The sequence below is a fragment of the Sphaerodactylus townsendi genome, linkage group LG06 (genome assembly GCF_021028975.2).
Source record: "Sphaerodactylus townsendi isolate TG3544 linkage group LG06, MPM_Stown_v2.3, whole genome shotgun sequence".
NCBI lineage: Eukaryota > Metazoa > Chordata > Lepidosauria > Squamata > Sphaerodactylidae > Sphaerodactylus > Sphaerodactylus townsendi.
Window position 1 is genome coordinate 84,859,439 of NC_059430.1, and position 24,887 is coordinate 84,884,325.

General features: G+C 43.1%; 1 protein-coding gene across 1 annotated transcript in view; it reads right to left on the bottom strand.

Moving 5' to 3' along the window:
* The window catches only part of SLC2A13 (solute carrier family 2 member 13), a 138,208-nt gene that overhangs the window by 74,182 nt on the left and 39,139 nt on the right, over positions 1-24,887 (bottom strand). Inside the window, exon 3 of the mRNA XM_048500126.1 lies at positions 20,004-20,212. Within this exon, the coding sequence (XP_048356083.1) occupies positions 20,004-20,212 (209 nt within the window). The remainder of the gene's footprint in view (positions 1-20,003; positions 20,213-24,887) is intronic.

Genomic DNA, 24,887 nt, shown 5'->3' on the forward strand with positions numbered 1-24,887 from the left:
CCAACAGTGGTTCCCAACTTGAGCTCTCAGCAGCCATGGCTCCAGCATGAAGGCTGCTCTTTTTTAACACAATGCCCACTATATCAAAGTCCTCCTTCAAAACTCTGTACTCCAGCTCCCCCATTTTAGGTCGAAGAACAATGTGGTCAAAGCACCAGGCCAAAGTGTGAAAAATATGTTTTTCTTTCATTTCATTTTTGAAGATATTAAGAGTAAAAGGGTGGAAAACATAACTGTAAATAAGAGAAAAGATACATTTGGGGGACAGAACTCCTCTAGTGATTTCTGCTCTCTTCCAAGTCAGAAAGAGAATTGGAAATTGGGTTGCCAATGACAGGTTGGAAAATTCCTGGAGATTTGAAGGTGAAGCCTGGGGACAGGAGGGATGAGAGGGACTTCAGCAGGCTATAAGGCCACACAGTCCATCCTCCAAGGCAGCCATCTTCTTCAGGCCCCACCTGGATGTTCACAGCCCTCACTGGAGAGCTGGTGACTCTCCCCACCAGTGGAGGCCAGAAGGTAGACAGATAGTGGCTTCTGACTCTATGTCGGGTCACCCATGCTAAGATACCTTCCACCCTCCATGTCTGAGTAAGAAGACTGGCTTCCTTTGACCCTTAGCCAGAACAGCTCCTTGACTGCAGAATGAAGTAAATGATTCCTGCATCTGAAGGATGATTTCTAATCTTGTACAAATATTGATTGCTCATTAAACTGATACTATGCCTTGATGCTTATATGCTGTGACACCTTTAAAGCATTTCTTTGTGGTTTCTCAGATGTGAAATTCTTCAATATTAGGCTGAAAATAATTCATATAGATGAATTGTTAGCCCAAATATTCCTTGGTAATTATTATTTATCTTTTATTTTAAAAGCAGACATTTTTGGAAAGAACAATATTCTTTCATTTAAAAGGTATCCTCAAAGTGGCAGGAAGCCAACACATTTTTACACAGACAGACAGATGGACAGATAGACAAATGACAAGGGTCAGGGCAATAAACATCAACTAGCCAATGATTCATAACCATAACTTATGAGCAGTATTTTACTCTGTCAATATTTTCAGAATACAAAAAAAGGACTCATTTATCATTTTGATTCCAAGCAGCTCTTTTAAGAACAAATAGCCTTTGGTCTGTTTCACCAATGGGAGCAATTTACTTCAGAACCTCAATTTTATTCTGTCTAGGTAGACCCGTGATATATTACCATGCTTGAAGCCAATTTATCACTGAATAAAATCCAATAAAATTCTCCTACACAAAAAAGGAAAGCAATACTAAGCGCCAAAACACATCAGCAACTGTACATGAGAAATCCCCCTTATTTTTATTAACTGCTTTCTTAAACTAGAACACTGAATTGCTTTTTATTTGATGTGTCATTTTAAAAGTTCCATCTGTGGTCTCAATAAAGGCTTGAGAACAACAAGCTGAATACCACTTTTTCCTCCAGAATTTCTCCACATGGATTGCTTATTGTACTATTAAATGCAGTTTATTATGATACTAAGCCAAAATTCAAAACATCTCCCTATCCCAACTGTACAAAGATTCCAGGAAGCATTTCAGAGCTTCATTTGCTTTATGTTGAATCTTCCTGAATACTCTTAAAACAAATACCACCACATCACAATCCTTTCCACTCACTGGAATACAACAACATATCTTGGGTTAGGGCGTTATAGCCATTATCCCTTGTAACTGTACTTTCTAGAAACCTGCATCGAACTACTGGTGGTTGGTTTCCTTTGAGACCGGGGTGTGACCTGTTTCTTTACAGGAACCATTTCCACATGGCTAATCTCATTAGCCATTTCCACATGGCTAATCTCAACATTCACTAATTCATTTAAACTCTATGCTCCACCTTATAGAAGCTTAAATCAGACTAAAACTTCTTATAAAGAGTCTAGAGCAGTGGTGGCGAACCTTTGGCACTCCAGATGTTATGGACTACAATTCCCATCAGCCCCTGCCAGCATGACCATAACATCTGGAGTGCCAAAGGTTCGCCACCTCGGGTCTAGAGTGCCATGAGGAAGGTTGAGAGCCAGCGTGGTGTAGTGGTTAAGAGCAGGTGGATTCTAATATGGAGAATCGGGTTCCCCACTTCTGCACCTGAGTGGCAGAGGTTTATCTGGTGAACCAGATGTGTTTCTGCACCCCTACATTGCTGCTGGGTGACCTTGGCTAGTCACAATTCTTCGCAACTCTCTCAGCCCCACCTACCTCACAAGGTGTCTGTTGTGTGGAAAGGAAGGGAAAGAAGTTCGTAAACCACCTTGAGTCTCCTTACAGGAGAGAAGGGTGGGGTATAAATCCAAACTCTTCTTCTCTTCTGTTGATCCCTTCAGCAAAACATGTGAAAGACTTGTGTGATCAGCATATGTAACTAATCCAGAGTGCTAAAGTTTAGCCAATCCACGTATTCACGTATAGCCAAAATATAACTAATCTTTCTATTGTTCATTACAATTAGCGTATGTGTGTAATTTCTCTTGCTTCAGCTATGTGTTAATAAAGGCTTGACCGATGTTGCCTAAACAAAGTGAAGTACTTTTGTTAACAGAGTTAATCCTCTCAAAATTAAAACATATAGAAACTTGCATGACTAAATATAATGCATCACAGAATCTCTTCCAGATAAACAGTGGAGAAGTTAGCTTGCTTTTTTCAAGGTTGATGAGAAATCTGTGTTGTCATAGTACTCTTTGAACCACTGCCACATCCTGATGGTAAGAGGTCGATCTGATGAAGAGATCGTGAAATAAGGATGAATGTGGATCCCTTTCTCTCTCAGCAAGGTGACTGGTGCCAGCAGGACTTTGGAAAATACCCTAGGGGCTGTGGTGACTAGCTGACTAACAAGACTACAAGTAGAAAAGAACCTTAACTGAGAACCTATATGCATAGCGAGAAGGCAAAGACACAGACAGGAGTCAACAGGAAGAATAGAATAAGTTGCAACATATAAACACACATGAGAATGTAGGAAAATAGGCTGCCTCAATCATGGAAGGGTATTGCTGATAGGACGATGACTTGGGAGGGCCAAAATGTCCTCTCATGACTCAGAGGAAAAAACACCTCTCATGGGTGAGTAACCAAGTCATTTTCCCTCTGAGATCAAGGACATATTGTGGGACCTCACCAAGCAGTGTCCCTCCTTATAAAGATGGGTCATCATCCTGGAAGGATTCCACATGTTGCAGAACCCTATAATTGAAAGGACAGTCGGCTGAACTGTAAACGTTAATCTTGAGAGGTCTAATGAAGGTCGATATCGTGGACCACGTGGCAGCCCTCACATCTCCTTCACTGACACATTTTAGAAAAGGCTGCCCTTGCTGCGGCCCCCCTGACAAGTAAGGTGTGATGCATGGAGGTGGCGCCATCTTGTGAGGTCGGTAAGTTTCAATTTTTGCAGGATTTAAGGCATCTGCTGATTGCTGTATTGGATACCGCTTTTACTGATCTTAAAAGAATGGAAGACTGAGTCAACTACCTGAGCCAGCTACCTGAAATCAACTTCCACTGAAACTGACATTTTGGAGGTCATTAATTCATAGGATCACCATAAATGAGAGCAACTTGGTGGCATTTTGACAGAATTTTGATAGCTTATTTGTATATTCACTTCACTAGTTTTATATGCTGCCCTTCTTATGAGCTCAGGGCAGCTTCCAACATTTTATATATAACAATAAAATAAATGGCAGCAGTTCATTAAAATACAATGCTAATAACTACTAAAGGTAAACAGGCAGAAAGGATGGAGGATGGAAGAGGGGAAGGCCTTTGATTAAGGGAAAATCTGGGCACTTTAGAGGAAAGTAACTCATACCACATACCAATTTATCTGCAACAGATTCTGGCCAACCAGAAGAGCTATTTATTGCTTTTTCTTCAGCAGTCAATTCCAGGCCCCCAACAGGGACAGGGTGATGGGTTTGGAATCCAAAACAAACAGGACAGCAATAATCTCATAACATTTTTAATGCTTTCCAACAACTATCCTGGGCTGATCATCTATCAAATCATGAATACTTGCAACTATCAATAAAGTACATTTGATTCCGTTCAGTAGGGAAAGAATTCAGTAATTGCCAGTCCTTGCTTCTGAAGTGTTGGGAAAATAGCCTTTACATGGTTTTGTTCATATGTGTACAGAAAAACCAAACAAAACCATGAATTGTCCCTCTTGTTTCTAGTAGCTTCAGTTCTGAGTGGAGTGGCATAACCCCCTCTCCTCTCTTTTAAAGATTTTCTCCTAGGTGACACAAACACTATCTAGCTGAATCCAATCAGTATTCATGCTTCTCAATCTGAGTTACAAAATGGAAAACAACTTAAATCAATGGATTTAAAATCAGTGATTTAACCTCCTTGATTCCAAAATCAATCATCTCTGCTTTTGTGAGAAGAATACAATTTAAAACACTTTCTCTGAAAAGTATGATAATGAGACTACATATGTAGATCTTATGAAAAATTTCCAGGTAAAATATCAGATATGAATGAAAAAGGAGATACCCACACTGCCTTAATCTTGATAAGAAGAGGTAACTAGGCTCATGACTATGTTACACCACATCCAAGAAATGCATCACATAATTTAAAACAAAAATACAAAAGATGGTATCTGGCTACTTCCCTTTTAACACTACCTCAATGAATAGGAATGCAGCAACTCTACCAATTGAGACAAAACAATTTTGACAGCAGCATTACGGATGGAGCAGACATATTACAGGAACAGAAAAGAAATGTTTCTAAAAGATAATTTTGGGGAGAAACAGTTTTTCATTCACAAAATACTGGAATGAAAACTTTAATGATGATAAATATCATACAGTCTCTTCTCTCTGACATAACAAACGGTCTTAACTACGTATTCTAATTTTTACTCTAAAGAGAAGTGTGTAGATTTTGGGGTAGCAGCATCCCCATCAACAACAACAAAGTCTACCACTATCTGCCAAGACTATGCTTTGGCTTAAAGAACAAGATCTTAAATGAAATCTCCAGGAAAATATGTGCTATAGTCTGCTGTCTAGCAGCCAAAGTAGAACATTACCCAGCTCTGTAAGCAGACAATTGGAAGCATATACACGGAAGGCTGCCTAATTAAGTGGTGAAGGGCTAGGGAAGCAGAAGATGAGTTTATGGTATACAGCTAAGTAGGAATTTACAAAGCTATGGTATAACAAGCCAGCACCATTTTGTTGGATCATGACCATTATCTAGGATCTAGGGACTTGCTCTAGTTAGACTTATTACTGAAAAATGAGTCTAGTCAGAACTCATGTTGAAATTGGGGCAGTATTTCAGCTGGCACCATAAGAGTAACAGGAGAGGTTTGACAAAATGATGCCTTATGTTGGATGGATGGATGGATGGATGGATGGATGGATGGATGGATGGATGGATGGATGGATGGATGGATGGATGGATGGATGGATGGATGGATGGATGGATGGATGGATGGGATGGATGGGATGGATGGGATGGATGGAAGAAAGAAAGAAAGAAAGAAAGAAAGAAAGAAAGAAAGAAAGAAAGAAAGAAAGAAAGAAAGAAAGAAAGAAAGAAAGAAAGAAAGAAAGAAAGAAAGAAAGAAAGAAAGAAAGAAAGAAAGAGCAATGTAATATGTTTAGTATACTATGATGTTTATTGCCTCTGCAAACAAACCTCATCTTTGCACCTGATTAATAATGAGTCTAGGCATATTTCTGTTTATGAAACATTTGAAACATAAATGCATTATCAATAGCAGTAGAAAATTGTTTTATGTTAAAAGTTTATCTTCACACCAGATGCAATGTTTTTAAAAGCTGCCACTTTCAAATTGGTTGCAAATCGTTCAAAACTCAAGTACTCAAAACATGATTAACCTTACATTATGTAAATCACTGCATGTTCTATATTTCTCAAGTGGGAGATTTTAATCTATTTTAAACCTGTCTGATTCATTAGCCTTTTCAAGGTGTAATATACTTGCTGTGACCTATTTTGCAGTTACTACTTTTCTAGGTATTTTCTAAAAGTTAATAAAATTAGAAAATCTTTATACATGCTTACTTTAGACTTAGGACTACTTTGTTTATGATATTATCAAGGCTATCCTTCCATTCAAAGAATATTTTTATTTTTTAACTGAGGATCACCAATGGCCTTTGCAGATATTGCCATTCTTGTTGCTAGGATACACTAAAAAGGATGCTACATATAGTTTTTACCATGACAAACTTAAAAGCAATCTCTTTAATATTAAAACACACTTCAGTTTTCTCATAGTTGAAACCAGCCTCTGAAAAACTATCAAAATATATTTAAGGAAAAAGTTCAGTCAATGCACATGAACAAGTGAGACCATATTCATGCATTGTTGCCTGGTGTATTGCCTTACAACCACGTTGTTTTAAAACCTTGTTCCTCATTTACCTCATACGAAGCACGATTCCCAGCTATATATGAGTTCCAATAGTTTGAGAAAACTCCCAAGTCACTAAACTATTATTGACGACTTATAGCATGAGGCAGGGTAATGTACTCTTTGAACGGTTGAGCCACTATGAAGCACTAGTATAGACTTGGGGTGCTTCACAGAAACTACTACATCAGATCAATTCCCCAGTGCATCATCTCGAACGGTCCATTGGTTACTTACCGTGAAGGGGCTTTCTACTGGACATCGGAAGGACATCTTGGTGGGTGGTTTCCAACCCATTCTCAGGGAGGCAGGATGTAGAATTTCATCACTTCCTGTGAACTGCTTGGTCACTCAGCCAGATTTCCAGTAGACAACTGTCAAGAGTAGTGAGAGCTATATTGCCCTAATGTATACCAGGAAGCGACAGGAACACATAACATGTCAAACATGACAACTATGTAAAAAGACTCTGGTGTAAAAAAACCAGATATATACTTCAGAATCCATTATCGGGAACCAATGCTGATCCAGGGAGGGCCAAGATGTCCTTCCAACGTCCAGTAGAAGGCCCCTTCACGGTAAGTAACCAATGGACCGTTCTACTGGAGGCGAAAGGACATCTTGATGGGAACTCCCAGAGCAGTCCCAAAAAACGGGTGGGTCAGATCATTCCCCGATAATGTGTTCCAACACTCGTCTGCCAAAGGTGGCTTCAGAGGCTGCTAGGGAATGTAATTTGTAGTGTCTGACAAAGGTGGAAACAGAAGACCAAGTGGCAGCCCTACAGATGTCTATCAAGGGTACTTGTTTCCTAAAGGCGGCATTGGCTGCTTCACCTCGTGTAGAGTGCGCTGTGATTCCCTGAGGCAGCGGATGGTTGAACGCTTTGTAGGCTTCAATGATGCATACCTTAATGGTTCTGCTGATGGCTGCTTTGGTCATGCAACCTCCCAGGTTGGGGGGAGACACGTTGATAAAGCGACTGTGTGATGTACAAATAGATTCGGTTCTGATAATGAAGGCTTTTAACGCTCTTCGGACATCCAGGTTATGCCACAGCCTCTCTGTGGGGTGCGAGGGAGTCGCACAGAAAGATGGTATTACAATCTGCTGGGACAAGTGAAATTTTGAATTGACTTTGGGCACAAAGGTAGGGTAGGGCCTTAGGACCACGCGATCCTTGTGGAAAATGAAAAACTCGGATTCTACTGACGGAGCATGGATTTCCGAAACCCTCCTAGCTGATGTAATAGCTAATAGAAACAATGCCTTCATGCGTAGCCACTTTAGGTGGATCATTTGTATGGGCTCTAATGGTGATTTGGTGAGAGCCGATAACACCAAGTGCAAGTGCCATGTGAGAAATCGATGAACCACTGGTGGTTGGATCTGTTTAACTCCTGTGAGAAATTTGATAACATCAGGGTGTCTGGAGATAGGGAAGCCTTGAATATTTGGAAGGACCGTATTTAGGGCTGCAATTTGCCGTTTTAGGGTAGCACTAAGTAGACCCTGATTGAAGCCTTCTTGGAGAAAAAGCAGTATTTGTGGTAGGGTAGGGGAAAGCAGTATTTGTGGTAGGGTAGGGGAAAGAGGCACAACCGACTTCCTTCTACACCATCTCCACGACCGCTTTCCACGACGAATTGTAGATGTCATTGGTAGAGGAATGTCATGAGGCTAGTATTGTGTTGGTGACTTGCTCAGAATAGCCCTTCCTTCTTAGGAGGTTCCTTTCAAGCGCCACACGGTCAGTTTGAACCACTGAGGGTTCGGGTGGACGACTGGGCCTTGTGACAACATTTCTGGTGGTGTTGGCAGTGGGAGTCCCGGGGAGATCGTATTCTCCAGGATTGATGAAAGCCAGGGTCGACGAGGCCAGTAGGGAGCAACGAGTATCACCTCGGCTTGTTCTGCTGCAATCTTCCTCAAGACCTTGGGAATTATTGGAAGAGGAGGGAAGGCGTATAGCAAGGTTTTTGGCCATGGTGTTACTAGGGCGTCCACTGCCATTGCCCTGGGATGGTAAAAGCGAGACATGAATTGTGGAAGCTGGTGATTTGTTGCTGACGCAAACAGGTCCGTATCTGGATAACCCAGGTGCTTCATAATCCTCCGGAAGATGGATGGCTTCAACACCCATTCTGCTTCTACAATTGACTGTCTGCTGAGCCAGTCGGCTGTGATGTTCAGCTGGCCCCTGATATGTTCTGCTGATAGGGACAGAAGGTGAGTCTTGGCCCAGGAGAGGATGGTCGTGACTTCCTTGTGCATCTGGGATGACCAGGATCTCCCTTGGTTGTTCAGATACGCTTTGGCAGTGGTATTGTCCGTGCAGATGAGAACATGCGTCCCCTGAAGTATTGATTGGAAGTGCTGTAGCACATTGAAGATGGACCTTGTCTCTAGTATGTTGATGGGTAGAGTAGTTTCTTCCTGTGTCCAGAGACCCTAAACGGCCCGATCTCCCAGGGTCGCCCCCCAGCCTCGGAGACTGGCATCGGTGATGAACTGGTGTCTTTCTAGGTGGAGGTATACCTTCCCCTGTGACAGATTGTGTTCGGAGGTCCACCACTTGAGGTCCTTGCGCAGGCGAAGAGGTAGGATCACTATGCGGTCTTGTTGTCGCATGATCTGAAGTTGGAAGGGACGTAGGAAGATCTGCAGAGGTCTGGCGTGGAACCTGCCACACTGCAGCATATCGAACACCGATACCATCAGGCCCATCAGGCTCGCCAGCAGGAGAAGAGATGCAGTTCGTTTCGAGACAATGAGAGATACTGTCTGTTGGAAACAACGTATCTTGTACTGGGGAACGAACAGGGAGTTCTTGGTGGTGTCTATGAGGGCTCCCAGGTGTTCCATGGTTTGGGACGGTAGGAGAGTGCTCTTGTCCAGATTCACGATGAACCCGTGGTCTTGAAGAATCCGTTGTGTCATTAGGACGTCTTTGGTAGCCTGCTGGGCTGATCCCGATCGAACCAGGATGTCGTCCAGGTGGGGTTATGCGTGGACCTTTTGTTCCTGGAGTAACGTGATGGGACACAGAAGAATCTTTGAGAAAACTTGCGGAGCTGTAGCCAGACCAAACGTTAGAGCGCAGAATTGGAATTGCTGTTGGCCTATTGCAAAACGTAGGAACTTGTGGTGAGAGATATGAATCGGGATGTGGAGGTAAGCCTCCATCAGGTCTAAGGGGGTCAAAAAGTTGCCTGGACGAAGATTTTCTACTATGGAACGAACGGTCTCCATCCTGAAGCGGTGTAGTTGCAGATGTTGGTTGACAAACTTCAGATTGAGAATTGCTCGCCAATCCCCGTTGCGTTTCGGCACTGTGAAGAAGTGAGAGAAGACTCTCGAGGATCTCTCCGATTTTGGCACTAGTTCTATCGCCCAAATGTTGTACAGATGTTGGATGGCGCATTGTGTTCTTTGTGCCTTGTCTATGTTGCCGTTGATTGGGAATGCACGGAAGCGTTGCGGGGGTATGCAAGCAAACTTGATCGAGTAACCTGACTGAATGACCTCCTGTGACCACCAATCCACGTGACCGCCTTCCCATTGTAGCTTGAAGTGCTAAAGGTGGCCACCCACCGGAATGTGCTGAGTCTCATTGTTTGGCTGGGCCATCTGAGCGGAAGGTCTTGCCGGACTTGGAATTGTTACGAAAGGAGTTGTTAAAGTTCCCCGAGCATCTACGAAAATTCTGTTGGGGTTGCCAGCGTTTCCCGTCTCGGGAAGGCCTGGGAAGGGTTTTGTGTGACCTGAAAGTAGTTGAGGTCTTGCTGCTCTGGTTAGAATGGTCGGATCTGATGGACTTCGGCTTGGCCTTTTTGTTGTCCTTTGTTTGGATCAGGACCTACTCTAATTCGGTCCCAAAGAGGGTGCTTCCTTGGAAGGAAGAACCTGCTACAAGATGTTTTGACTGCATGTCTGCTGGCCAGGCCTGGAGCCATGCGTGTCTTCTGGCTACCACATTGTTTGCTATGATCTTAGCCGTTAGTAGTAGCCCCTCGTGGTTTGAGTCTGCCAGATAAGAAGTGCTGAATAAGATCCTTTCTACTCCCTCTCTGATCACCTTTGATTCAGGGGGAAGCATGTCCAATATTCTCCTAAGCCATACTATAGAGGCTCTGGCCATAGTGGCTGATGAAAGGAGGAGCTTGGTCAATGCTGCAAGGCTATCATGGGCTTTTTTGAGAACAGCCTCAGAGCGTTTGTCTAACTGGTCTTTGATGGTGCCAACACCATCCTTGGACACCAAGCCCCCCGATTGTAAGGCAGAGACGGGGCCATCCACTGGGGGAACCTGTAGCATTCTAGTAATGTAACCTGGCACTGGATACAGCTTTTTAAATGAAGAGGACAGGGTTTTGGCAGGGGTTGGAGATGCCCATTCTCTGAGGATGCCCCAGTGAAAATACTCGGGCACTCGGAGGAATTCTGCGTTGCAATCCTCCTGTGGAAAAATGTCCTTTTTTCCTTTTGGGCAGCCCTTAATGGGCTTATCTGAGTTCGGATTGGACACGGGGTCTACAGCATCTGCTGAATCCTTGAGGTCCAGTGCTGAGATGTCTTTAGAAATGAGAAGGGAAATATTCTCAACATTAAAGAACTTTGAAGGCTGTTCTTGATTATCTGTGCTGTCCTTATCAGATTCAGAGAAATGTTCAGAGTCACTGTCTAATTCACCTTCACTAACCACTTCCTCCCCAGGGAATGTTAGTGGATCTCTGCGTCTGAGTCTATCCCTTCTACTTGGAGAGGGTGAACTATTGGAAGGGGAGGGGGAGCATCTCCTACATCGGGAACCATGCTCCTTCCTATGATACGTCTGGATCTCCTCCCTCATAGCTTCTCTGAACAAGCTGACTAATTGGGTAGAGGAAGCATCGTGCCATCTAGTGGGGTCGGGAATGGAGGCAAACGCCCGCTTTTCCCTCCCCCTGCCAATGCGGCCGCAATCTTGCCTGGGCAATGAATCGCTTTCTTCTCCCTCCTCCTCAGTCTTGTCAGGGCGCAGTGTGCAGCAAGCCTCCGCGGCGGCGTTCCCCGCTTCCAAGAGCTGTGAGAGTGCCAAGGCGGCCGCCTGCATGTTGGAGGCCTCCGGGTCCTCAGTGCAATCGCCGGCCCCTTGAGGGGAAGGAGAGCGCTGGAGTGAAGAGGGAGAGTCCCGGTTATGAGAGCCGCCCTCCGAAGAGGCACGGAGCTCGTTGGCTGAAGTCTCAGTGTGACGCTTCTTCTGCTTCTTCTTGCCACGTGATTCCTCCGTCTGCGGCTTTTTTGACTGTGGCTGCGCACGTTCCTCCCTATGGTGGAGAGCCACAGTCTGAGTCTCCCTCTCACCCGCAGTTCTAGTGGACTTTTTGCAGGTGGCAGCCCTGGTGCCCTCAGCCAAGGACTTGGCAAAGGTCTCCCTGGGAGGGGAGAAACGGTCGGCCATTTTAGGGGACTCTTTTTGGCGGGAAGGGGTCTAGAGAGGCCCAGGCTTCCCCTGGGAGACAGACGAAGAAACACTGAAACACTAAAAATACGCCACAGACTAAGGTGGGGGGAACAATGAGGGGTCAGACACTCTTTCACACACACTGACACTAAGAAGACAAAAAACTTGCAGAAAGGTGCTGCTCTCCCTGTCAGGCAGGAAAGTAAACTGGAAATCTGGCTGAGTTACCAAGCAGTTCACAGGAAGTGATGAAATTCTACATCCTGCCTCCCTGAGAACGGGTTGGAAACCACCCATTAAGATGTCCTTCCGCCTCTAGTAGAACTGGGAACACACACTGGTTAGGAAGACAACAGCCAAATTCCTGAGGTTAGAGAAGCCTTCAAAGTAATCTGCCAGACCCACAGTTCTTTGTTGTTGGTATTACTACTGTGGGCCCAGAAAAAATACAATGATGAAACTATAACTATACCGCAAGAGGTTGACTGAAGTATCAGCATCAGTAGTATTACATACTAATTGTAGGATTATTGTTTATTTGTACTTCTCATAAAATCCTGAAAGGTATTACTGCTGATAGAGGATTACTGAGGATTGGAGGGTAGAGGTAAAAGTAAACTGACCCATCTAAGACTATCTACAAGACTTGATAGAGGAACGATTTAAATCTCAGACCAGCTAGTTTACAATTCAGTCATTGTCAATATATGTTATGCTAGTTCTGCCTAACCCAGCATTTTGAAATGTAAAAAATTCTCTCAGTACTGTTGCCTACATAATAATTTGGAAATTCAAGGAGGGAGGAGAAAAACAATCAAATACAGAGCCTCCCTCTGAACCTGGAAATCCAAGTCCAACAGTGATCATTGGGAGACAATACAAGCAACAAGCTTAACTGCCAGAGTCAGGACTCTCTGAACGAAGAGATCATCAAGTGATGATCAATAGAATAGCTAATAGCTATACAAAACAGTAGATATATGTATAACAGAGTTCAGTTTACACTAGTTTATAACTACTGCTGCTGCCTGCTAAGAATTTAAAATTGACTGTGTGTATAGAAATTCAGGTTACTGAGGATATTTTCTCTGATTACGTTTTTGAGTTATAATCTAAACTTGTAGCTGCTCCAACTGTAAATCATTCTGAACAATTGGTGAAAACAGGCCTTTCTAGAGTTATCATTTTATAGTGATAAACAGGACATATTTGAAAACATCATGCAAATTCCAGGTTTAGAAATAGCTATTTCATTTCAGATTAAACAGTACTTTGTCAACAATATCTTTAGTTTATTGACTGAATTTGAACAAATTTCTGAACAATCCTTCATGCCAGCTGTCCTAGCTTTAATTAACAATGTCCATCGGAGTGTAGACAAAGGCCATGCCTCTTTGTTGCTCATATAGGATTTATCTTTCACATTTAAAATGATGTTCATCTGGGGATTCAGGAAAACGTGACATCATGCATCTCTGGACATAATTTCTATCGCTTCCTACTCTGAGGGGCAAGAACAGAATGGACAGCCCAACTGGCACGAGCCCCCATCACCTGCCCACAAGTGGACAACTGAGATCCCCCAACCTAACTCACTATCCACATGAGGGTCCCAAGCTATGAGCTACCTTCGTTCCATAATGAACAAAGCCTGAACCTTACCAATACTTAGCCTATAATGCTTTTCTATTTCTTTTTCAGTGTTTACCAGGGAGAAAAAAGTACACACTAGAACTTCATATTCATCCCACTATAAAATTATCATATCATTACTGCTAAATGAGGTCTATCTGCATAAATGAAAAATCACAGTTAAGCATCAATCAATATGACAATCAGTGTAATATACGCCCACGATGACTTGGTTTTACTTACAGTTTTCTAAAATTGTTAAATACTAAAATCTTGCTTTTCCAAAAGAATAGCCACCATGCAATTACAGCAACTGATAATACAATATCTTTTTTCACCTTAGCAGTTTACTCACATTTCATATTGATTATGCAGTACAAGTACGTTTGTTTCCATCAATTCTAAAATAAGGTATCAAGATGGCATGTAAATTAGAAAAGATTTCTAAACGCATTTTGAACATTTTTCAGAAATTTTGAAATGTAAATTAGTATCCAGACTTAATGCTGAAAAATGAAAGCAATACCTAAATGCTGTTGATCGCCTGTTGTAAGTCTGAGAGCTTTCTAAGTAAATCTAGTATCTGTCCATTGAAGGAAAGTTGTTTCATACTAATTCCACCTTGTGGATATAATGCCAAATCCCAGATTCCTACCCTTAGGCCTCTGAAAAAGTGGCAAATAGGAATCAAATGTGACATTTAAGAGTCAGCTGATGACCATGGGGCACACGAGGCTCACTGAGGACCTCAGATTATTTTATTGTATACATGTATAACAGAGCCAGTATGATATAGTAGGTTCGGCTGTAGGACTAATATCTGGGAGACCCAAGTTTGAATCACCATTCTACCCTGGAAGTTTGCTGGGTGATCCTGAACATGTCTTATACATGAATCTGTCTTATACTGAATGAGATGGTTGGTTCATCAAGGTCAGTACTGTCTACTCAGGCTGTCCAAGGCTCTCCATTAGAGGTCTATCACCAAGTACTAGATCCTTTTAACTGGAGATGCCAGGGATTGAATCTGGCAACCTGCCAAGGAGATGCTCTGCCACTTAGCCATGGCCCTCCCCTAGACAATTTGAATTATACTGTTTAATAATGATAAGTTGATAGAGATATCGTGCCACTGTATGAAGGGGACCGCATGGTTTATGGTATTTTATGTAATTGTGATGGTCTACAGCTTACAATAAATTACACTACTACTACTACTACTACTACTACTACTACTACTACTACTACTACTGGTAGTGGTAGTGGTAGTGGTAGTACTAGTGGTAGTGGTAGTCACACATTCTCAGCCTACACTACCTCACAGTGTTCTTGTGAGAATAAAATATGGGAAAAGAGAGCAGTATAAGCTACTAAGAGTCCTAGTTGTGGAGAAAGGCAGGGTATAAATGAAGTATAAAATAAATAATACCCTATAGATACCTGTGCAAATAAAGTCAGGTTTTGCCTAGAGTGCCGTTTTGACATCTTAATTTTTCACTTCTTGCCTAGGAACAGCATTCCCTGTAAGCTGAGCCAGTGCACAGTCACATGGCCACTGTATTGGTGCTGTGCTGATAAGAGGCTTCCTTGCAGGGGCAGCTCTCCTGGGCGGCTCAGTTTTTGGACTTTTGTGTAGTTCCAGGAAACGCTCAGAGGGAGTGTTGCCTTGGATCAGTAAATTATAATTTTGTATACTATGGGGCAGTCGTATAATAAAAATCCACCAATTCAGGATGATTTCATCAGGTTAAGTCCTGCTTTGATGCTATCTGTCTTTTCTTCTGTGTTAAAGGCTTTTTATTTGCTCTTAAATATAGAGGCAAATTGATCTCAGCACCAAAATGGAGACAACATGCATATTTCAGATCAGTCAAATAACACATTTTAAAAGTAGTATGAACAACAAAAGAGCAACCTGTTCTGGCAGATCTCCATTTACATTTTGTGTCCCAAACAACAACTTCATATCTTGGCAAAATCTGAAGACAGACAGTTCTTCACTCAGCACAGTTCCCATAACAATGGAGAACTAGAATTTTATGGATGAGCTACAAATCTCTCAGGATGCCTGTCTGAAGTTTTCCCACACTGCCTGACTTTTTGAAATGATTCACACTACAAAGCCAGCCTTGGAGAACAGGTTCAGAAAAAAATAATACATTATCAAGCCCTCTTTCTACTACAATATAAGGTTCAGATTTAAACTATAATTTCCTAACTCAGGAGAGCATAAAATCAGCTGTCAGAAAAATCAAAATTTACACTGAGAATAGTAAGAAAGACTTGATTCTTTCAGAATATTGCCACTGCTGTAATACCTTCATGCCCTGTCTAGTATAAATAGTCACAGAACATCTAAAACGGACAGAAGAAAACATTTTGTATGCACTCCTACCTGGAAGGCAGGCAGCTACATCTAATGGGTAAAAGGAGAGAAAGGCAAAGGAAAGACAGGACTATATCTTCCTTCCCAGCTACAGATAGGAAAAGATGGCAGCTGTTGCTTATACATTCCAGAAGGTAGACAAGCTGTTTCCGAGAAGACTGGGAAAGGGATAGTTACCCATGAAAATCAGGGTGTCAGGCCTGGACTTTGCGGGTTTTGCTCTGTATGAATTATTTGGCTTGTTAGCTTGCTGCCTGCCAAATGCCTGGTGCTTATCTGCTTCCCCTGGCACTGGCCTCTGAAGGACACTTTCCCAAAACTACTTTTCTTCTGTACTCGTCGTTTGAATGGGAGGGGGAGGGGGAAGTTTTGCTTATATGTTTCTTTGATACTGTACTTGATCTGATTTATGACTGCAATAAAGAAACCTTTGTATTCTACAAGTGTTTTATTGTCTGGTCAAGGGGATCTTGACACAGGGACATACAAGATGAGGGGTGGCAAGCGCTTCGTTTTGCTTAAAAATAGAATCTTCAACACTCTAGTCTGAGAGTCCAGGAAAGGAAAAACTTCCTTTGTGAGAATTTTCGTTCCTCTAAAATGAGGATGTTTTTCAAAACTGTCCAGGATGCTTGGAGGTTATTTAAAAACACAGTAATAAAAGCTCAGCTGGAATGTGTTCCACAGGTTAGAAAAGGCAGCACCCAGTCCAAAAGAAAGCCACCATGGTTAACAAGAGAGGCTTTTCGAGGAAATTACATTTCAGCAAAAAAAAAGTGGAAATGCTCTTTTAGAAAATGGAAGTCCAGTTTGGCTGATGAAGAATATGAGAGGGAACACAAATGGTGGCAAAAGAGAAGCAAGTTAGCTGTAAGGGAGGCAAAAAAGGATTATGAGGAACACATGGCTATGAACATCAAGACCAGCAACAAACAGTTCTTCAAGTACATCAAAAGCAGGAAGCCAGCAAGGGAAGCGGTAGGCCCGTTAGATGACAAAGGAACAAAGGGTGTGCTAAAAGATGGCAGGGAGATTGCAGAGAAGCTGAATGAATTCTTTGCATCTGTCTTCACCCAAGAGGAGGTGAGGAACATTCCTGCACCTGAAACCCAAGCTTCTTAGGAGGCTTAATCCCAGTGAACTAGTGAAGATAGTGTGGTAGACAAGGAAGAAGTTCTGGCAGCCATTGATAAACTAAATGTTATTTCAAATCCCCTGGGCTCCTGATTGCATTCAAGCACCCAAGAGTTCTTATAAAGAGCTCAAGCACATGAAATTGCTGATCTTCTCACCTTTTAATATGCAACTTATCCCTGAAATCAGGCCTCCATCCCCTGAAGAAGATCTGGAAGATGGGCCACATGTCACAATCTTCAATCTTTAAGAAAGGATCTAGGGGACCCGGAAATTACAGGCCAGTCAGTTTAACATCTGTTCCTGGTAAATTAGTAGAATCTAATATTAAAGATAAAATTATAAAACATGTAGAAAAGCAAGCACCTGCTGAGAAAGAGAGTCAGCATGGCTTTTGCAGAGGCAAAATCCTGTCTTACAAACTTACTATTAGAGTTCCTTTGAGGGTGTAAACAGGCATGTGGGACAGGGTGAACCGGTGGACATTGCTCATCACTTGGATTTCCAAAAGGCTTTTTGATTAAAAGTTCCTCACCAGAGACTGTTGAGAAAAACTCAGCAATGAAGGAATAAGAGGGGAAGTCCTCCTATGGATTAAAAAACTGGTTGAGAAACAGGAAACAAAGAGTGGGTGTAAATGGGAAGATCTCACACTGGAGAGACGTCCGGAGTGGTGCCCCCCAAGGATCCGCTTGGGGACCAGTGCTCTTTAACCTATTCATAAATGACCTGGAAGTAGGGTGGGTAGCGTGGTGGCTAAAGTTTGCAGATGGATACCAAATTATGTAGGGTGGTGAGAACCACAAAGGATTGCTAAGAGCTCCAAGCCGACCTTTGATAAATTAGGGTGAGTGGGCTCAGAAATGGCAAAATGCAGTTCAATGTAGCAAAATGTAAAGTGATGCACATAGGGCCAAAAATCCAAACTTCACATACATGCTACAGGGGTTGCAAAAGCTATCGGGGTCACAGACCAGGAAAGGGATTTTAGGCGCTCTTTAGAAGCTGATAGTTCCATGGGAATAAGTCAACTCAATGCATGGCAGCTGTGAAAAGGCAAACTCTATGCTGGGATCATTAGAAAAGGAATTGGATAATAAAACTGCAAAGATTGTCATGCCCTCTTATATAAAGCAGTGGTGTATGCCATCGCGACTTGGAGTATTCGTGTCCAGTTCCTGGTCGCCGCGATCTCAAAAAGGATATTGAGGAGATAGAAAAAGTGCAGAGAAGGGCAACAAGGATGATTGAGGGACTGGAGCACTCCTTCCTATGAGGAGAGGCTGCAGCGCTTTGGGACCCTTCTTTAGTTTGGAGAGGAGGCGGCTGAGGGGGGATATGATTGAAGTCTACAAAATTATGCATGGGGTAGAAAATGTTGACAGAGAGACATTTTTCTCTCTTTCTCACAATGCTAGAACCAGGGGGCATTCATTGAAAATGCTGGGGGGAAGAATTAGGACTAATAAAAGGAAACACTTCTTCACGCAACGTGTGATTGGGGTTTGGAATATGCTGCCACAGGAGGTGGTGATGGCCACTAACCTGGGTAGCTTTAAAAGGGGCTTGGACAGATTTATGGAGGAGAAGTTGATTTATGGCTACCAATCTTGATCCTCTTTGATCTGAGATTGCAAATGCCTTAACAGACCAGGTGATCGGGAGCAACAGCCGCAGAAGGCCATTGCGTTCACATCCTACATGTGAGCTCCCAAAGGCACCTGGTGGGCCACTGCGAGTAGCAGAGAGCTGGACTAGATGGACTTTGGTCTGATCCAGCTGGCTTGTTCTTATGTTCTTATGTTCTTATGTTCTGTCTGCCTGAAATTTACAGATTTGTGTTTTCAGAAGGATACTAGATGGTTAATTGCAAGGGCATATTTATAGAAACACAATTCACTGTATTATTGAAATTAGCAGAACATTAAATTATAAAGACTGAATGGGAAACCAAGTCATGTAAATTACATTGTTTGAAAAGAGTCTGAAATATGTTACTTAGAGAGCGGTTTTTGTAAGAAAATAGAGGAACAGAATAATTAATACATCTAAATTTAGACCTTTTCTGACATTCGTACTAATAAAGTTTAAAGAGGTGTTCCAATCACTATGTTTCTAAACTATATATTATTTCCGGTGCTCTCTGTTCAGATCCTAGGGCCATGGTGGTGAACCTGTGGCTCTCCAGATGTTCATGGACTACCATTCCCATCAGCCCCTGCCAGGGGCTAATGGGAATTGTAGTTCATGAACATCTGAGTGCCATAGGTTTGCCACCACTGCCCTAGGGGAGTAAGCCTGTTCTCTGCTCCGCACCCCAACCTGTAAATCTCTCCCCCCCCTCCAGAAGATAGATTTTTGTCACCTCCCTCCTGCTTAATGGGATCAAAGCAACCCCCCCCCCCATCTTTTCCATTTAAATTTCTGGCTCACACTTTAGTGTTGGGCAGGCCAGAACGGCAAGGTGGGAAAAATACAAAAGTTTTACCCCAGATCTGCTCCTGCGTTTTTTCATGGGAGTGCACAGGGATATTTAAAATCTTGCTAGCGATTTCTGAAATTTGCGGAGCAATACCGCGGGGCAGTGCCAGGGCCACACCAGGGCAGACACGCTGCAGCTGCAGGAGCCGTGAGGAATCCTAGAATGTACAGGTATATTTATCGGGCTCACACTGGTGCAATTTCGCCATGAAAAACTGGCCATAAAGACATGAGCACCAAAAATTGGGTGATGAGGACTCTATTCAATATGCAGTTTACTTTGTTTTCAATCCATGCCACCTGAGTACAGTTGGACTCATGACTGAATAAACAGACATAGCAATAAGCAGGTAGTTACCTTCAAATGTTCATTCAGACTAATTTTTTGTAAAAAGAACCCCCCAAAATGGCTGCTACACAGTCAATCTTACTTTTCTCCTTGTTAATTACTATGCAATAAAAATTATTAAAATTCAGCCTTACCTGAACCGACTTCTTTTTCTTCCTCTTCAATATTATTCTTGATACTTTCATATTCTTCATCTATTGTCTGATTGCCCCGCATCCGAGACAGAATTCTACGTGCCTTTTGAGTCTGCCCTTTCTGAATAAGCCAGCGAGGACTTTCAGGAAGAAAGAGGAAGCCTAGAAATTGTATTATAGCTGGAACTGCTGAAAGGCCCAACATGTACCTAGAACAGAGGGAGAACTAATGTAAATTCATCAAAATTCTCTTCACAGTGAATTCACTTCACACCTGCAACAGTTCAGAGTAGGAGTGTGCATTCAGCAATGCTACATCAGAAAAAAACAACGCAAAATACCTTATCAGTATTTTACCGATGTTTTTCCTTCCAAAATTTAAATGAAGCCAAAAAGTGGATCCCAAATCATGCCAAATTTTTCAGCACAATAATGCAAGCTAGTTCATCCCTGCCACCATGTTTTTAAAAGACTGGGGGGAATTCCCACTCCTCTCCTTTACTGACCTGTTAGCCAGCCAGGCTGCTGCAGAACTCCTCTGCCACCACCTCAGGAATGCACGTGGGACTCAGAGGCAGCAGGTGGTGCAGAGATACGCACCAGGCTCAGTCCAGTGAAGCTTGGCACGCAGCTCTGCACAGGTCACCGCCACTTCCAGGCTCCATGTGGGGCTTAGAAGCAGTTATGTGTCTGCCACTACCATGGCTTTCAGGCTTCATGATGTGCTCTGAGGCACTCAATGAAGCCCTGCAGTCAAGGTAAGTGGAGTGAGATGGGGAGGGGAAAGGGGAGGAACAGTACAAATTGGATTCAGATCTAAAATCCTGGATATTCCTGATGTGAGGGTTCTGGAATATCTGGGTTTTCCAAAAACAACAACAACAACAACACCCCACTTTCTGGTCCTTTTAAACCTAAATCCAAATTTTACTGAAAATATTTTTGCACAGTCCCAGTTTAGAGCCTCAGCTATTTTCCTGATGTATTTTTCTACATAATCAGATGAGAGAACTTAGAATTTGTAATATTTGACATAAGTAAGAGCAGAATATGGAAAAGCAAAAGAACAATTGGTTTAGTGGGGAAAATAATTTATTCAAATTAATCCCTATGAGTTTTGCCTACAATTTTCTGTTAACAGTATTCTATAGATGCCTCTGATGAAGCAAAGGGGGAACACAGGGATTATTAGATTGAATAAATCAGCCTTTACAGTGCTCAGATAGTCCTTTTGTGTTTTCTTGTTCTGGTTATTGGTGCAGTATCTTTTTCTGCACGCCTAAGAGCGAAAATCCCTCCTGGATCACATCAAACGTACATCTTACAGAATACTGCTTCCCGCAGAAGGCAATCTGATGACCCCACCCCACCCAAAGAAACCTACAAACAGGTCAATTTAGCAACAGTCCACTATTGCCGCCTAGCAACTGAAAAGCACACTGCCAATGAACACAGAAGTTGTCTTTAGCCATCACAGCTAATAAGGTGATAGATGCATACTGTGGGGATTTGCTTGATCTTCAAGTAAATTCATTTTATTCAGTGGCTATCAACACATCTTGTAGAGACAAATTCTATAAATTAATTATGCATTCTGTGAAGTACTTTTGTTTATATTTCTGTCAGCCATTCCAAGCAATCTTGAAGAGATTTTTAAAATGTTTACTGCAAGAAATCACTTGAATGTTCTACTCTTCAAACACCCAATTATTTAAGTGACTGCTTGATAGCATAAAATTAGCCCAAATTGATTCACCCACTTTCACTTTCAGACCACAGGAGAACACTTGATCCTCTGTACTTGCAAAATGTGCTCATCAACATGCAAGAGTAGACCTGAACATCATGTGTTTGGTTTTCGCTTTCGCTTTTTGAAAAAGGCCAGGGATTTGGAGTAGGAGAAAAAGAAATGGCACCAAATTCTGCTATTAAGAGCAGGAGAAACACTCCAATTAAAAAGGATCAGTCAGTAGGTGATGTGAAGGACCTCTCCTCAAGACCCTGGAGAACCACTGCCAGTTTAAGTAGACAGAACAGACTCTGATGAATCAATGTTCTGATTAAGCGTAAGCAACTTTGTGCATGTTCCTATGTGACTCATATTATGTTTAATTTCTATACCACCCTCCACCAAAGGGCTCAGGGTGGATCACAAGAAAATACAGCACATATACAGTGGTCATGACATTGGCAACATCAGTAATAAACAACAATCAATAGACCATGGACAATATTTCAATATCAGCAATAATCAACATCATCAACATAATAACATATTATAACAACCCTCACAACAAAACATAATCGACATCATACACCAGAACATAACAATTCTTAATATAACAATGTCCAAAATATCCTAACATAACATAACATCGCAATCCTCAGTGATAACAACATCACACAACATGACAGTAAAATAACATCCTAATATCCCTATAATATCACATAATAATTGGACCACCATAAAGTACATAATGATAAACAGTAAGAACCCAACCAGGAGGACAGCAAAAATCATATTATAGCAAGGTTAGCATAATACAACCTTAGGAAAACCAGATAGCGGCTTCCTATCAAGAATCTAAAATACTACTGCCTAAAAATTTAACAACACTACCAAATCTAACCAGTAATACAATTCACTACCAAACACTATACCTCGCCTAAGAAAACAGCCTAAATATAATAAATAAGAAAACAGCCTAAAGAAAACATGGCAACAAAATCAAGAACTACGGTAAAGTATCCTACATCAAATATACCACTACCCCAGAATTAGCTAATTACTTGAAAACAATGTCCAACAGACTCTGAATGCAATCAGGTTCAGCATTTTTTCACGGATCTGTCCCCGCTGCCATGTTTTTGCCAGAACGCCCAGCTATCTCAATGTTCCCAATGTTCCAACCAGTCTGAGATGCTGTTGCTGAACTTCAAGTCACTCCAGACATCTTCCCTTTAGTATTGAATACCAGATGATGGGACCAACCTCCCTTGAGTCTGGTTTTGAAGAAAGACAGGCTGAAAACACTCGCAATAGATAAATCTGGAATGTATTCCTCCAAACTGGAGGAAACTGGGGAAAAGGAAGTTTCTCTCAGTTGTGTGCCCTATGTTTCTCAATACAGATTCAGTCTATTCTGAAAGACCAAGGAGGGCTTCCATCACATATCCTGGAGTTTTGTTAGTAAGAATCCTCATTATAGTTTACTAGCATGCCCGGCCACGCGTTGCTGTGGCTCAGTCTGGTGAAGTGGAAAAGGAAGAAAAGGGGAAGCGAACGGTTGGAACATGTGTCACTGAACAGTGATTGCAAGGGAGGGGAGAGGCAAGGGGCACCTCACTCCCCTCCCACTCCCCTCCCTCTCTCCCGCAACCCTGCAGGTCCCTCCCTAATGTTCCCCCTCCTCTGCTAGGTTGGGTGGGCCATGTCCAGGTGGGCTGATCCTGTCCCTTTCTACCCCTCTCCCTTGCATGGCCTCACATCTAGAGTAAAAACACGCTTTGGGAGGCATGAGCTACGCTGCCAGGTTCAAATTTCAGAGCATTTGGTCTAGCAAACCCCTGAACCCTCCCTCACCTTCCCCCTCCTCTGCTAGGGTGGGCGGGCCATGTGCAGATGGCTCGCCCCATCCCTTTCACTCCAGATGGCAGTGGTTTTCAAGGAAGGCATGGTTGGTTCCCTTGTATCAGAGGGTGTTGCTTTGATGGCCAGGCAGATGGCGCTTGCTATGAACAGAACTGTGGTTCCAACTGTCACAAGTGTGGCATGCACACAATAACTGGCACAGTTGTGCCAGACACATGTACACAACAGGAGGTGTGTGGAAACAGAAAGAAAAACTCCTGGTCAAGACGGAATGCAATGTTGTGTGAAAATTTCAAAGCAATCGGTCCAGTAGTTTGGGAGATTACCTGTCAGGCAGAAAACGTAACTGATAGATTTTTATATAACTACTTCAGCAGGTACTGCCACGCTGCTGCTGTGGCTTATTGTGGTGAAATGGGAAAGGAACAGTAGCAGGCAAATCACCTGTAGAGGCCAGCAGTACATGCTCATGCAAACATGAACCTGATACTGTGCTGCATGTCAGTGATGTGTGTGCCCTCAAGCATTCCTTGAGGGGGGGGGATGGAAAGGCACCCCTCCCACACATCTATAGGGCTGGCTGGTCATGATCCTTTACCTGGGGAGTAAGTTTGGTTGGTGGCAATGGGTGTCGCTTCTGAGGAAACTCCTCTGACGGTGCTGCGACGAGCAGCCACTTCAAAGTATGTCAAGTGGTTGCTGTACTGAGCTTACTCCTGGAGTAATGTGTGCCTGGTTTTCTTTAACTGTAACTGCAGTATTCAGGGGAATCTAGGGTGCCTGGCCCTCCCTCCCCGGCCCTTGCAAGTCGCCTCTCACTCTTCCCTCCCTCCCTTCTCTTCCTTTGCATGCCACCTCCTCCTCCTCCTTCTCCCTCTCCCTTTCTCCTCCGCTAGGTGGGTGGTCATATCAAGATGCTGGGCTCCCTGCCTCCCTCCCTTGCATGCCACCCCTCATTCTCTTTCCTCCTCTCACTTCTCTCCTCCCTTTGCATGCCACTCCCTCCCTCCTCCCTCCTTTCCCTTTCCTCCGCTAGGGTGGGTGGGTCATATCAAGATGCTGGGCTCCCCTGCCTCCCTCCCCTGCAGTATGCCACCCTCACTCTCTTCCCCTCACCTCACTTCTCTTCCCTCTTGCATGCCACTCCTCCCTCCCTCCCTTCCCTTTTCCTCCGCTAGGGATGGTGGGTCATATCTGATGTAGGGCCCCCTGCCTCCCCTACTCTTGCATGCCACAGCTCACTGTCTCCCCCCTTCCTCACTTCTCTTCCCTCAGCATGCCTCCCCCATCCG